This window comes from Calonectris borealis, chromosome Z (genome assembly GCF_964195595.1).
Source record: "Calonectris borealis chromosome Z, bCalBor7.hap1.2, whole genome shotgun sequence".
Lineage (NCBI taxonomy): Eukaryota > Metazoa > Chordata > Aves > Procellariiformes > Procellariidae > Calonectris > Calonectris borealis.
In genome coordinates this window covers 31,365,040-31,378,611 of record NC_134352.1, presented here as the reverse complement: position 1 = coordinate 31,378,611, position 13,572 = coordinate 31,365,040, and the positions used below count along the sequence as shown (strand labels likewise).

The following is a 13,572-nucleotide window of genomic DNA, read 5'->3' as shown; positions in this document are numbered from 1 at the left end:
AAGTTTGATTTTAGATTTTTAATTTTGAAATTGTGCTTAGGTACAGCCCCCCTTTATTATGTAGGCCATCAGTGCATCTTTAATTTCCTCTGCGTCTGGGATTTGTTCACCTGATGCAGTTCCCCTGCAGTTCCCAGTCCCATGACAAGGTGCACTTTGCACGTGTTCAACTTCAGATGAAGGCAGTATCTGAGGGTTGGTTGTGCCTCTCCAGTTTTTCCAGCACTGTTCTTTGTTTTGCTTGGCTGGACTGGCACATAAACATTTGTAACCAAAACTGAGCTGTTAACAAAAAATGTCACTCTTTCCACATAAAATCTTGAAAAAACACCATGTTGCACTGTTATCTCCACATATAAGCTCTGTTCTTGGCAGGCACAAGCGTGTCTTCTTCCAGAGATGGGATTGCTGGGAAGGAGTTCATGGCTGGTCCCAGGTGTCCATGGGATTGGTAGCTTCGTTCTGTGGCTCACCAGGGTGTAACTTCCAGGGATCTTGTTCAGGTAAGAGCTGCAGACACCTGGAACAGAGTTTGCCTTTCTGCTTGGGAAATATATGAGGCATTTTGTCCAAAATGTTTTGTTGATTGTTCTCATGATTGGAAAGGGATGGAGCACTGCCTTCCCCCACGGGATGCATTGCCTTCCCCTGTCTTGACATGAAGAGTTTTCCTTACTAAAGGAGGCATGGCCATAGGTGGGTAATTTTGCTATTCTCTAGAGCACTCTGACTAAAGGGGAATCAAATTTCCTTTACCACTGATGCACATTGCACTGCAGACACCTTGTAAGTATCTCTCCTTTATTCAACTTTGCTATGGCTGTGTACTGTGCCACTTTCAACATCAGCAGGGTAAAATTTTGCCAGCTGCCTGGGCGTCCAGCATCCCCTGTATTTGGCTATTTGGGGATGAATCCATGTCCCCCCCACTTTAGCGCTATTGCAGCATTTGCAGCCATGATGAGCTGAGCAGAACTTGGGCTGATGATTCATTACTGGAAGAGTGTTGAGCATACAAATGAGAGGGTACAATCAGCAGTGGAGCTTGTTTGGTGTATTTCTGCTCTACTTTGCTTACCAGGAACATTTCTAAGACCAGTCTGCAGCCCTGATGGCCTGCTCTCTGGCAATGTAGCGCTGTAGAGACTCCTCTGTCATGCACAGGCAGTGAAAGGAGTCTTGGAGTTACTGAATGTGAAGTGCTGCTGGCATGCACCTATGCTAAGCATCTCCTCTCCTGGTGGCCTCTATTAGTGCTTTTTATTAGTCAGGCAAGTGAGCATTTCAAACAAACACACACACACACAAAAAAAGGAGGACATATGCATCTCACTGCCCTCCTCATATAAATCAGTGTGCAGTGATGAACCCTCATTATTTGTGTGCTTCTAGCTACTTGTAGATGGCCACAATCCAGATTAGATTCTCTGTGCCAGTACATCTGATTGTCCATAAGAGGCAGCTTGACTCAGCTAAAGCAAAAGCTTTTTCTGCATATGACAGAAGAGTGTTGCTAAAGTTGGCTGACTCCTGGACTGTGTAGGATATATTCCAACTAAAATGTTTTTTTTTTTTTTTGCTAAACATCTTCCAGCTTTTTTTTAAGAAATGCATTCAGAATTTCCCATAAGGCATTTGGCAAAGCTGACAGTCAGCACTTTATGTGCTCTGCTCTCCTTCTGGTGAAAAGAGGCAGGTTTTCATGTAATTCCATTGACTGCAGTGGTTTTATTTCCATTTGTCCTCATCAGAGCGGTCAGAATTAGGACCTGACATTTATCCACTGGTGGCAGAAAGGCCAGTGCTGGCTGAAAGGCATGTGGAGGTAGAAGGGAACAAGCCTCAGTGAAGAACACAAAAGGATCAAGGTACCAGCCCTGTTGCTGAGGAGTCTCCTGTTAGTGCTGAAATGGCCAGTAGAAATCAGTGGTTCACTGAAACCAGCAAGTGGTGGTGTGGTAGACCAGCAACACACCCATTTTCAGTGCAGTTGCTCATGCAAGGATTTATCGAGCTCCTTAGCGAAGCAGCTGAACCGGGCTATTATGCTGCCTCCCAGGTGCTGAAATAGCCTGTTGGCTCTTTGCGTTAGTTATTTGTGTTGAGGTTCTAGTGGTATTTCTAAGATGAGGTGGGTAAATGTTTGTTCTGGAGATGCACTTTGATGCCGATCTCCTCTGAGCAATACAGTTATTCATAGAAGTGAGGAAATTTAGCATGCAATAGCTCAGGAAACTCGCTCTTTCCTATTTGAAGCCCTAATTAGAGCAATTAATCACTACTGCTTCTGCCATCTGAGCTTCCAAGCTAGAATATATTGTCCTCTCTTGTCAGAGCAGAAATGTAAAAATGGTTTCCCTTTACCTGCCACTTTGCCAGTAGAGCCTTTGTCAGTGTCTGCCTCCTACCAGCTTCTATCTTGCCTGAGAGCTAGGGCTGAAAATGTAAAGAACAAATTGATGTGACTGTTCCAAAAGAAAGAAGAGGTGTTAAATTTTAAGAGACCGGGTTCTACACTGTTTGTGTGGGGTTTAGTTGGATTTTTCCACTTGAACTACATTTCTTGGGAATTTCTTGTGCGTTTCCATTTTGCTGTGTAACAAGATGACCATTTTTTTCTGGAAATACCTGGACATTTCCACTGTAGAGAAGGGTTTTCTTTCCACCTGATGCAATTAAAACTTGTCCCCACAAAGTCCTTGTCTATTGGAAGTTCTCCCAGTACGTGCCCAGGGCAGGGTGGGGATGAGGTTGCCTCTGTGTGTTTTAACTCCATCTCTGCCCCTTGGCCTGTCTATCAGTGCTTAATTTAACTGGTTAAATGCATGATTGTCACTCCACTCCCTCTACTTCATCTGTGCATCATCTGATGAGCTGTAGGGGCTGGGGATCACAACACAGCGCCATGGCCCTCTCTGTCTTAAACTATGCAGCTCTGTAAGTTAGGGACATCAGTGCTTTAGTCTCTCTTTTGTGTAGTCTTTCGACACTGATACCTCCTTCAGGGAAGAAAGGCATTTCTTGTGGCACCTGACCTCCTGCTGTGCTATGCCCCATGGTGTGCTGAGGCCCTGTGCTATTCAATATCCCAGTGGCCTTGAGGGTAAGGCGAGCAGCTGAAGACCACAACTGCCACCCTCTTGCCTTTTTTCCTTGTGAGACCTGATCAAAAGTGTGGTGGTACCTTCCTGTCCACATACCTGCAGATTTCACTGGAGCCCCCCATGGAGTGTGACTGGGGAAGAGTCAGGCATGGCTCTGTGGTGCTGGAAGTGGCTGCACTTCTGCTGAGATTTGGTGGTTGAGTGGGAGTGCTCTCCTGCTCCGCCAAACGGAACGGATGAGCTTGCCTCACCAGTGGCAGTGACCTGGCTAATGAAGATGGGCATTTGTCCACAGCCAGCATACACATTTTACCCATGCACACACAAGACTAAAAACTCCCAATATGTAGCTATGAACACAGTAGGTACCGAACTGCAAGTCTAGTCTAGTCATGTATAAAATAGTTCTTGAATAGTCATCTGGAGATTTGAAGCATTTCCAGCTGCATGTGTAAGGCAAGTTGAAATTCCCGTTATTGTTAGCCTTTGCTCCACATTGTGAACAGTGTGACAGCAGAATTGTGAAATATCTATTTTCCTTTGGTGTAAATACCTTCTGCTGCTTCCTTATCAGTCAACTTCAAAACCTCTTACAATGAAGCAATTCTCTGGATCTGAGATGTTAACGCTAATGTTTGTCTTTTTGCTACCCTTGATGAAAAATTAATGAACTATGAATGAATGAACAGTTCTGCCCTGTTTATGCTTTTTTCTTTTCATGCTTGGATGCCAAGATGCATTTACTGAAACAGGGCTGGGGTTGCTTTTTGACTTTTGAGATAAATTGGTCCAGGAAAACCTCCAACAGGAATCCTCATTCTTAGACCTCTGGATCTTGTAGACCTTCAGCGGCTAAGAACTGCCACGATATTCATCAAAGGACAGCCCAGAGTGTCATACAGCTCTTGTAATGTGCCAAACATAGGACACAGACAAAGGTTTTTCATGTCTTGTTGCTCATTTCTGTTTATTGCCTCACCAGCTGATTGAATAATTCAGTACACTATTGTCAGACTCTCCCTCTAAGCACAGAGGCAGTAAGGAGTGTGCACTTTGCCATCCTGAGCCTGCGTGCATGCTTTCCCTTTGGAGAAGTTGCTAGGGGGAGCAGAGGATGAAAACTGAACCCAAGACAGAACTTAACACCTCTGCTGTGAAGGTCTGCAATTTGATCAGTTTCATTTTGTTCAGGGGGAAATAAAGACAGTCCTCTTCTCCCCATTCCACTTGACTTGGGCATTTTGCTTTTGCGAAAGTAACCCAGGAGCAGTTCCCCACATGCAGCCTAGGCCCCTACGCACCCAAGACCACTGTGTAACAAGTCTGGAGCCTTGGCATCATAACAGCAACCTGCATTCCCCATCCTGTAACACGGGACAGCGTTCCACCTGGGCTGCAGCATGCCCTGCCTTACCTTCTCTCAAACCAGGCACAGAACTGTGCCACAGCACACCCATTTTCAGGGGTTCAGAAGCTCCCTGCATATATCCAGCAGGCGCCGGCTTAGCGGTGTCACAAGCTGCTTGTTCCCACTGGCAAGACAAGACAGTGTGTGGTCCACTGCATATGGGAGCATGAAGCTCAATGCACTAAACAATGTTCCAGGTAAGCCTGGATGATGATGCCGCCTGTCAATATTTTCTGGTAGCTCTCCAAGGACGTTACTGAAGAGGAAGTCTCTCTGCCAGCCAAACGTGTTTCTGTGCAGCTTTCTGCTCCCAATTTGTTGAGAGAAGCACACTTGTGTTCCATTCAGCATAACAAACCATATTTCTTAGCAACAGTTTCACAAAGAGCTGTATCTGAATTTCTTTCCTTTTGATTTAGAGCAAGGGATGAGTCAGAAAGCAGTATATGATTTTCTCAATCTCCCAGTCTTATTTTGGTGGTAGTAATTTTTTCGGTTACTAATAATTTTGACTGCTCAAGTCAGGAGGTACTGCTCCTGGAATTAACACAGGTCTTGATTATACATCAAAAAATTTTGGACAGGTTGAGTAGTTTTCAACACTTGCATTTCCATTTCCTCTGTTCTCCCAGGAGTCTAATTTAGATGATCTGCACACGCTGGTATCTTCTGGGTCATTCAGGAAAAGGCAGATATTCCAAAATGCAACAAAGTAGAAATTTCTCAGTGGCTTTTTCCTTTCCAGTGCAAGCATGAGCTTCTTTTGATAGGACTTTTCCATGTTTTTAGGAGCCGTTTGGCCTAGAGCTAGCAAGATGAACCTCTACTCAGATCCACCACTGGCAATCCCTCGTGAATATCTTTGTGAGAGGGCATTCATTTTGATCATGAATGCATGGTAATTACATACACCTTGAGACTGTACTTAGCTCACCCAAAATCCATGACTGCCTGGTTGCCTGGGACCGGATATTATCATCTGGAGCTTTCCATTCTGCAGCACAACTTTGTGCCGTTGCCTCCTTCATTTGTGAGGAAATGCCAAAATTTGGATGTTGGCATATAAGGCCCTACCCGCACCATGTGCCAAATTCCTTATATGACCTCTACAGGAATTGGTGGCACTCAGTAATTTGTAGGACAGCTCTACTCAATCTCCCTAAATTTAATAATTTAAATGTCTGGAGATTTCACTGAGTATTTTAGTGAAATGAGCTTTCATTTAAAATGTAGAACCTGGGAGAAAAAGCAAATTCTGAAAGAACCTTCTCTAAACTCAAGTATTAGATTTCCAAAAATATATCCCTGGAAAATAATCCTTTTAAATGTTATAGGTATTCTTCCATCCTCAAATCCAGTGTCTTAATATAAAACCAATGAATGCTTTGGAACGTTTAGTCCTCTGAATCAATTAAGAGGATCACAATAAGCTTTCTCTCCTCCCACATTTCACTTTATCCTCTGCTAACAATGGCCACAAAGGAGACCAACTGGTGAGGATGCTTGTGGTATTTAGTAGGTGTTTAATCCCTACGTGATTCATTTGCAAAGACCATGAAATGAACTTCCTAACATCCCCACTAGACAGAACCATGCCAGGAGTAGAAATCCGGTATGAAACACTGGGAACTTCTGCTAAGTTGTATTGCTACTGGGATACATCTACTGGATGGTTTCACTCAGGACATTGAATTTTCTGTGATCTGGTGATGAGTCAGAGCCATTTTGCACGTGTTTTTCACTAGAAGTGTTTCCTTCCATAATGCTCGTGGAGGTCTTCCAGATATCTAAAACTCAGTGAGTGAAGGAGTAGCTATCTCCACTCCTCCCTCAGGGTAAACTCACCGAAGTTCAAGGCAGCTGGGTCTGAAGAAGGAAAACGGGCATTGGGATTTTTTTCCTCTTTAAAGGAAAATATGCTCTTCTTAAGAGAGTCTTATGGCTTCTTAAATGACTTGATCTTCAGTCTCAGATTATCTAGGATGACAACAGGGTGACATACCCATAAACTTCAGCAGAACTTCACCAAGTACCTGAACGTTGGGTGGAAAGTACATAGCACAGCTGGCCAGTGGAAAGCGAGGCAGTTATTTGAATCAAATTTTGGGAACAATTTGTGGATTTCACTCTTAGAAAGCTATGCAGGAGAGGAGTTTCAGAACCGATATTGTAATAGAAAGAACATACAAACCCCCTGCACCCAACTTAAACTCTCAGATTTCTTCTAGTTGCTTTGTTTGGGCAGTGCCTCCTTTTGGGCCAGACACGCCACACACCTAATTGTTGCAACATGTATTTGAAGATTTTCCCCTGGCACTTACAACAGCCTGGTGCCTTCCTGGGAACCATCTTCTATCTGCTAAACTGTTATTAGATCAGCTATTACTGATTCTGGAACATATATGAAACACTAGTCACAAGCCATTAAGTACTGAGAGGTAATTAAGAAATTTAAAAACTGGACAGTGACCATGAGGAATTCAATCTTACTCACCCTTACGCATTTTAATTGGAAATACGAGCCTGTATTAAGGAGACGTAACTTTAGCACACTAAGAGTGTCATCACATGAAATTATCAGAGCTAGATTTTTACCAATGGAATTTATCTAAAATAGTGGAACATCCTGTAACCGAGGTATATCTAGCCTATGGAAACAGACTCGACTTCATGGTAGAACCTGGAATTTTATGTCAGGGTTCCACCTGTACAAGTTGTAAGTCCCTGAAAAACATGTTTTTGTAATGAAAGTGGTAATTAAATCCCTAGTTTCAGTTGTACTATTAGACATCCACCTAAGACAATGAAGAATATGAAATGAAGAGCATTAGGCTTTTCTTATAGGATATGCTGTGCTTTAAAACGTATTTTATTGATCCTAAAATTACAAGATCAATTACTGACATTTTCTTGAGGATCAATCTTGGATTAAATGGCAAAATGAAGAAAAGGTTTTCATATGTACTATGTCCAAAAGCAGAAACAGATTGCCGTTCTCATGTGAACATTCACAAACCTTTTCTGATGATTAAACAGAATGTCTGAAATATATCTAAGTTATACCAGCCACCATAGCGCTTTTTGGTGAACCAAAGAAGTCCTACAGTGAAATCAAACTTTTGAGTAAAATCTGTATTACTTTAATACAATTTCCCTCTAACATCATTTTTCCCTGTTTTTAGATTCACGTATATTCTGTCTGTCAATTACAATGCAAAGTATAAGTAACAGATTTAAGCAAGGATGTTGGAGTGTGAAAATAATTCATGTGAATTGCTAATAGGCTGGTGGGAATACATTTTTTCCACATGAAGGCAAATCCTGTCGCATCAAAAACAGCAGACTTGATTTTCCACCATTTCATCCCTTGACTAGCTGCTATTACCTGCAAAAGGGACAGGAAAGCTGGGAGCAGTCTGCTACCAAATCAGAACTCCACTGTGACCAAAACAGCAGTATTGCGTCTATTCTTCCCTCCCTTTGAACAGATGCGAGTAAAGCTGTGAGCAAATTAAAACAACAAGCCATGGGGCAAAAAGCAGTCTTGTCGTTACTTCAGCTAAGCAAAATGGAGATTTGATAGCACACACACGATTTTTCTCTTCCGTTCTCCCTGGTTTTGCTACTTAAGGCAAAAGCCTTGCAGTTAACATCCTCCAGTGACATGAATCGATCAGGCTTGCATTTGCCTCGACAATCATGTGATGGGGAATGGAAAACAGAGGGACAGTACGAGTCCTCTCAGGTAATTAACCTACGCTCCGATGCTTCCCACACCAGCCTATTTTCAATTTCGGCACAGTACAGTTTATACACTCTAACATTATTGCTCAGAAGATAGAGTGATGATTCAGGTTTACTAAAAATGGCTTCACAATACTGCAATCATGCTTGTGAAGCTTTATCTTGTATCCTGTATTTATAAGTTTCTTCTCACTGAGAAATAAATACGTGTGGTGTTTTATCAGAAAAGTTAGTCACCAGATACCTGAAACACTTGTATACCATCTTTAAGAAAACATGGCTTGTTTGGTCAATTTGCCTGCCAATTTTTTTTCCCTGTTTTTAAAAAAACATGTATAATACCGTAGGTGACCTCCCTTAATACTGCTGTCCATACAAATAATAAATAACTGAGAAATAATATGCCACTGCTGCATCCTGTCATGCCAGAAGATCAATATTACTTTAAAGATTATTTAGAGTAGGTGTTACATATCGTTTGTGCCCAGACCCACTGAAGTCAATGAAATGACGCCTACTGGCTTCTGTGGGAGTCCAACTTGGACATTATTCTGGCAATCTGTCCACTACTGAATTAAACTATTACAGGGGATAAAAGCCCAAATGAAGAAAAGTAGAAATTTGGGAACTAAAACTGAGCCACAAATAAATATCGTAATTCAATGGCATTCTGAACAGAGTTAAATAAAACACAAACACACTTACACACACGCGTACACATACACACACATACACAAAAAAAAAGTTATGAATTTAACAATCTTAAAAATTCATAGTTTAAAATTGTTTACATTAAACAATTGAGTATAATAGGTAGCTTTCTTGACTTTCCATTTATTTCCCTGAGCACTGATCTTTGGAACATCTGGAGTTTCAGAATTGTCTAGTTCATAATTCCTAAAATAGTTATCTTAAGTAAAATACTGTCTTTTTATGTCAAAAATCAATTCCTTAAGTAAAACTAAGATACAATTTCCATGAACTACAATGTATATAGCCAATTTTTTTTAAAGCCAACAACTATTATTACACTTCCGCATCTGTATTTAGGCACCTAGCTGGTCTGTTTTTCCACATCACCCTGCAGCCTAGCAGTTCCCATTTAATTCAGTACAGGGTACTATGCTGTCTCATAAACTCATCTAATTGGAGACCTACATAAGGATTTGCCTCCCTGCTCTAGCTACTCATTTTGCAAAATCTCGGTTGTATGAGCAATACAGTATGTTACGGGTTTGGTTTTGTGCCTAAATTAGTATTATAGGTAAAGACTACAGGACTTGCCAGTCACTTCCCCGTAAGGGGTTAAGGAGGTGCATCTGCAGAGAGCCAGCATAAAACCAATCTGCAGTACGAAAATGGGACTTAGCCAGGGCATATGTTTTAGGTTGGCGCTCCGCACGAAGAAATCTGCTGGCCAAAACGAGCTGTATTCGAAATTTCTGCAATTTAGAACTACTTGGCAAATTGGCAACTGCTGCTTTTAACTGTCTTCCCTAGATTAGAGCTTTAACTGTGAGCTTCACAGACATCAGTTTGCAATTTTAAAACTTCTAAGGCATTCTGCATTTAGATTATACCAAGCGTGCAAGTCAAAACACTTCAGAAAACAAAACAGTGCAGAGAGATTTGAATATTTTTAGGCTAAAATCTTCTCTCTCCAATTCTAAGGCTGTAAATTACATCAGTCTCTCTGCAGCTAAAAAATTTAAAATAATTTTCCATCGACCACAGAAATCACTATAACTCTGCGTTCTCTTAACTCTCTCTCTCTGAGTAGCTGATACAGTGGCATTATGCAGCAGGTTCCAAACACAGGATTAACAGAAAGGTTACTTTGTAATATTTCATTTCAGTATAAGGTAACTGGGGGAGGGGATACTGAACCAAATGCAGTTTGAAGAGTTGCTTTTTGGTTCTTTGTGCAACAAAGTCTCTGCCTGTTCTGGAATGATGTAATAAAATATGCCGTACCTACTTCTCTTTAATTAGCACTTTCTTATACTATCTGGTACTGGCATTCCACAGCAGAATCCACAAGGAGGATTTAGCAGTTTTTCTCTTTGCAGAAAGCCTTTTAAATACTTCTAAGTTCAGAAAGAGTTAACAGCATACAATCCCATTATTTCCTCCCCCCCCCCCTCCCCCCCGCCCTTTCAGGAATTAAAGTGACCTTTTTTTTCTTTAAAGAAAAAAAGAAAATTCTTTCTTTGCAATAGGAGTATAAATACTGTTTTGAAAACACATTTGGAAGATGTCTTCCAAGATGGTTCATCTCTTTTTTTTTTTTTCCCTTTAAAACTGTGACCATTGCACCAGTTAAGGCTGTTTTACAATATACATATATATATTTCAAATAAAACTTTAATATTCAAGCTTACCAGATTGATGAATTGTAACAGGTAAAATGGAACTCTTTACAAGGTAAACCATGTAGTTGTACAAAATAGAATTAAACCCTTCACCTGTGTAAAACAAAAAGAAATCCTGCTTTGCATTAAAAACACAGAACCTGTTTACAAAAAGGAATGTGTATGACATTTGGACTTCCCTTTAACTGCCATATCCTAGCAACATCTCAGTTGTTTTAGTAAAGGAACTAATCATCAATTTTAAACTGCAGTGAATTTACCAAACATTTTCACTATAGACTTCTGAAAGCTTTTACAGTAAGAAGTTATCAACAAAAGCAGGCACGTTAGTGTACAAAAACGTTGTTGATTTTTTTCCTGTTTCTTTTTCAAAGTGCAGGTTTTTCTTAATGTGCATCTTACAAGACCAACGAATGTTTTAACTCACTAAATCTTAAAACAGAACTCAATTCTCCCAAGGAGTAGTGTAAACGTTAAAGATCCCCAATACACCTCTAGTAAACGTGACACAAATGTCTCTGCGTTGTTTAGAAATTTAGCTCTTTTGAGAGGTAAAGAAGCTTCATGACACCTTTTCCTTACACTGGCTGGTTATCATAAATGGGTAACTCTGGACTGCTAAAGCTGGAGACTGATGAATCACTTGAAGGGAACTAAACTTGGCTACGGAGGAGAGGCGGCGGGAGGAACCAACCCTTAGGCGTTTCTTGCGCAGCCTTTGGAAAATTCAGCCGCCGGCGGACGGAGGAACGGACAGACGGACGGAGGGCCGGTGTCAGGGCGGGAGGGAGGGAAGAAAGGGGAAAGCAGGGAGGAAGGGAGGAGAAGCTTCCGCAGAGCCAGAGGCACGGCGGCACCCCGCCCGCGGCAGCGGGGCCATCCCGTCGGTGGTGCGAGGGCTGTCCCCGAGTCCCGCGGCTGCGGGGCGCTGGCGGGCCCGGTCCCGCTCCGGTCCCGCTCCGGCGCCCGGTCCCGCTCCCGGCGCCGGTCCCGCTCCCGGCTGTCACTGCAAGCCGGGGCCCGGGCGGAGAGCCGGGCGACCCGGCGCCGGTCTGCGCTAGGTGCCGTGAGCGCAGGGCTCCCCGGGGTAGATCTCCTCGTAGGCGGGGGGCTGCTCGCTGGGCAGCGGGTAGCAGTAGGGGTAGGAGGCGTTGAGCTCGGGGTCCATGGGCGAGTAGCCGGGCAGCTCGACGGAGGGATGCCCGCCGCAGTGCACCTCCACGCCGGCCTCGTCGAAGACGTGGAAGACGCCCACGTTGATGTAGGAGACGGCCTGGAAGGGGCAATCCCCGGGGCTGAGCTCGGGCTCGCCGCCGGAGAAGAGGGAGCCCTGGCTGTGGCGCGGCGCCCGCCGCCCGCCGCCGCCGCCCCGCCGCCGCCGCCGCCGCCCGCCCGCCGCCGCCGCCGCCGCCGGGGCCGCTCGCCGCCGCCGCCGCCGCCGCCCGCGCTGCTGCGAGGCCTTGTAGTTCTTCACGAGGAGCAGGTTGAGCAGGCCCAGGAGGCACTCCAGCGCGTTGAAGACGGTGGAGAGCACCAAGCCGCGCTGGTAGTCCCGCAGCTTCTGGCAGCGGAGCGCCGCGGCGGAGCCGTCGGGGGCCGCGGGGCCGCTCCGCGGGCGGGCCGCGCCGCCGGGCTGCAGCAGGCAGTAGTGCGAGTACTTCCTCTCCACCAGCGACACGGTGTCGCCGTCGATGACGGCGCCGGCGAAGGCGCTCAGCACGCCCAGCATGAACACCAGCACCCCCAGCAGCAGGAAGTTCTGCCGCCCCCCGGGCGGCGCCTTCTCCACCGGCCCCGACGGCGCGGCCGCCGCCTCCCCCGCGCCGGGGCCGCCGCCCGCCGGGGCCGGGTCCCCGGCCGGGGCCGGGGCCGGAGCCGGCGCCGCGGGCGCCTCGTCGGGCGGGCGGCAGCAGAGCAGCGCGGCGGCGAGCAGCGAGAGGCCGGCGGCCAGCAGCAGCCCCGAGTAGAAGGCGCCGGCGGCGGTGCCCAGGCGGAAGGGCTCGCCCTTGAGCTCCGAGCCCAGCGAGAAGCACTTGAGGCCCACGGCGGCGGCGCTGAGGGCGCAGGCGAGCAGGAGGCAGCTGGAGAGCGCGGCGCAGGCTCCCCGCACGCTCCACTTCATCCTCCGCGCCGCCGCCGCCGCCGCCGCCCCGCCGCCCGCCTCATCCTCCTCCCGCGGCCCCCCCCGGCCCCGCGGCGGCGGCGGCGGCGCGGCGCGGCGCGGCCATGCGAGCGCGGCGCTCCCCGACGGGGCGGCTGGGCTCCGCTCCGCTCCGCACGGCAGGCAGCCGCCGGCCGCAGTGAGCCGGGCGCGGCGAGCGCACACGCTCCCCCCCCCCCCCGCCTCCCGGCCGCCGCCGCCTCCTCGTCCCCGCCCGCCCTCTCTTATCGCGGCGGCTGCGGGGAGGCGATTAATTATGGATGGGAGCCGCGGCGGGCGGGGGGACGTGTGTGTGTGGGGGGGCACCGGCCCACCGCGGGTGGCGGGGGGAGCGCGACCCCCGCCTCGGCCCGCCTCGGCCCGTGGGCGGCGAGGCCGGCCTCCCCGCCCTCCCCCCCTGGGGCTCGGGGGGCGCGGGCGGGGCCGCAGAGCGCCCACCGGCCGGCTCCCCGCCGGGCAGCACAGCGAGCGAGGCGCAGCTAGGGCAGGGGGCGGCGGGGCTTTGCACTCCCCTCCGGTTCCCATGCGGAGGCCTGCTGCTTGCCTCCGTGCTCGCGTCCTCTCCATCTCTCTTAATTTTATTTACTGTTTAGCGCCTGCTCTTGCAGGAGGCCGGCGGGCCGCCGTGCATTCCTCTGACTGCGTTGCGGTGTGTCGGCGGCTCTGATGGCAGCGGGCCGAGCCCTCCGCGCCGCGCTGCCCGGCGCAAACCCTCTGCGCCCGCGGAGGTGTCGGTCCCAGGCACCCCTCTTTGTTTTGTGCTCTGGCGGCGAACCCCGGTGG

The 13,572-nt window shown here is 47.1% G+C and overlaps 1 protein-coding gene across 1 annotated transcript; it reads right to left on the bottom strand.

Annotated features, from left to right (window-relative positions):
- Window positions 1–11,600: 11,600 nt before the first annotated feature.
- On the bottom strand, window positions 11,601–12,750 carry TMEM271 (transmembrane protein 271). Its single transcript, XM_075136932.1, has one exon. The coding sequence runs from the start codon at window positions 12,748–12,750 to the stop codon at window positions 11,686–11,688; it is 1,065 nt and encodes a 354-aa protein (XP_074993033.1). The 3' UTR covers window positions 11,601–11,685.
- Window positions 12,751–13,572: the final 822 nt, after the last annotated feature.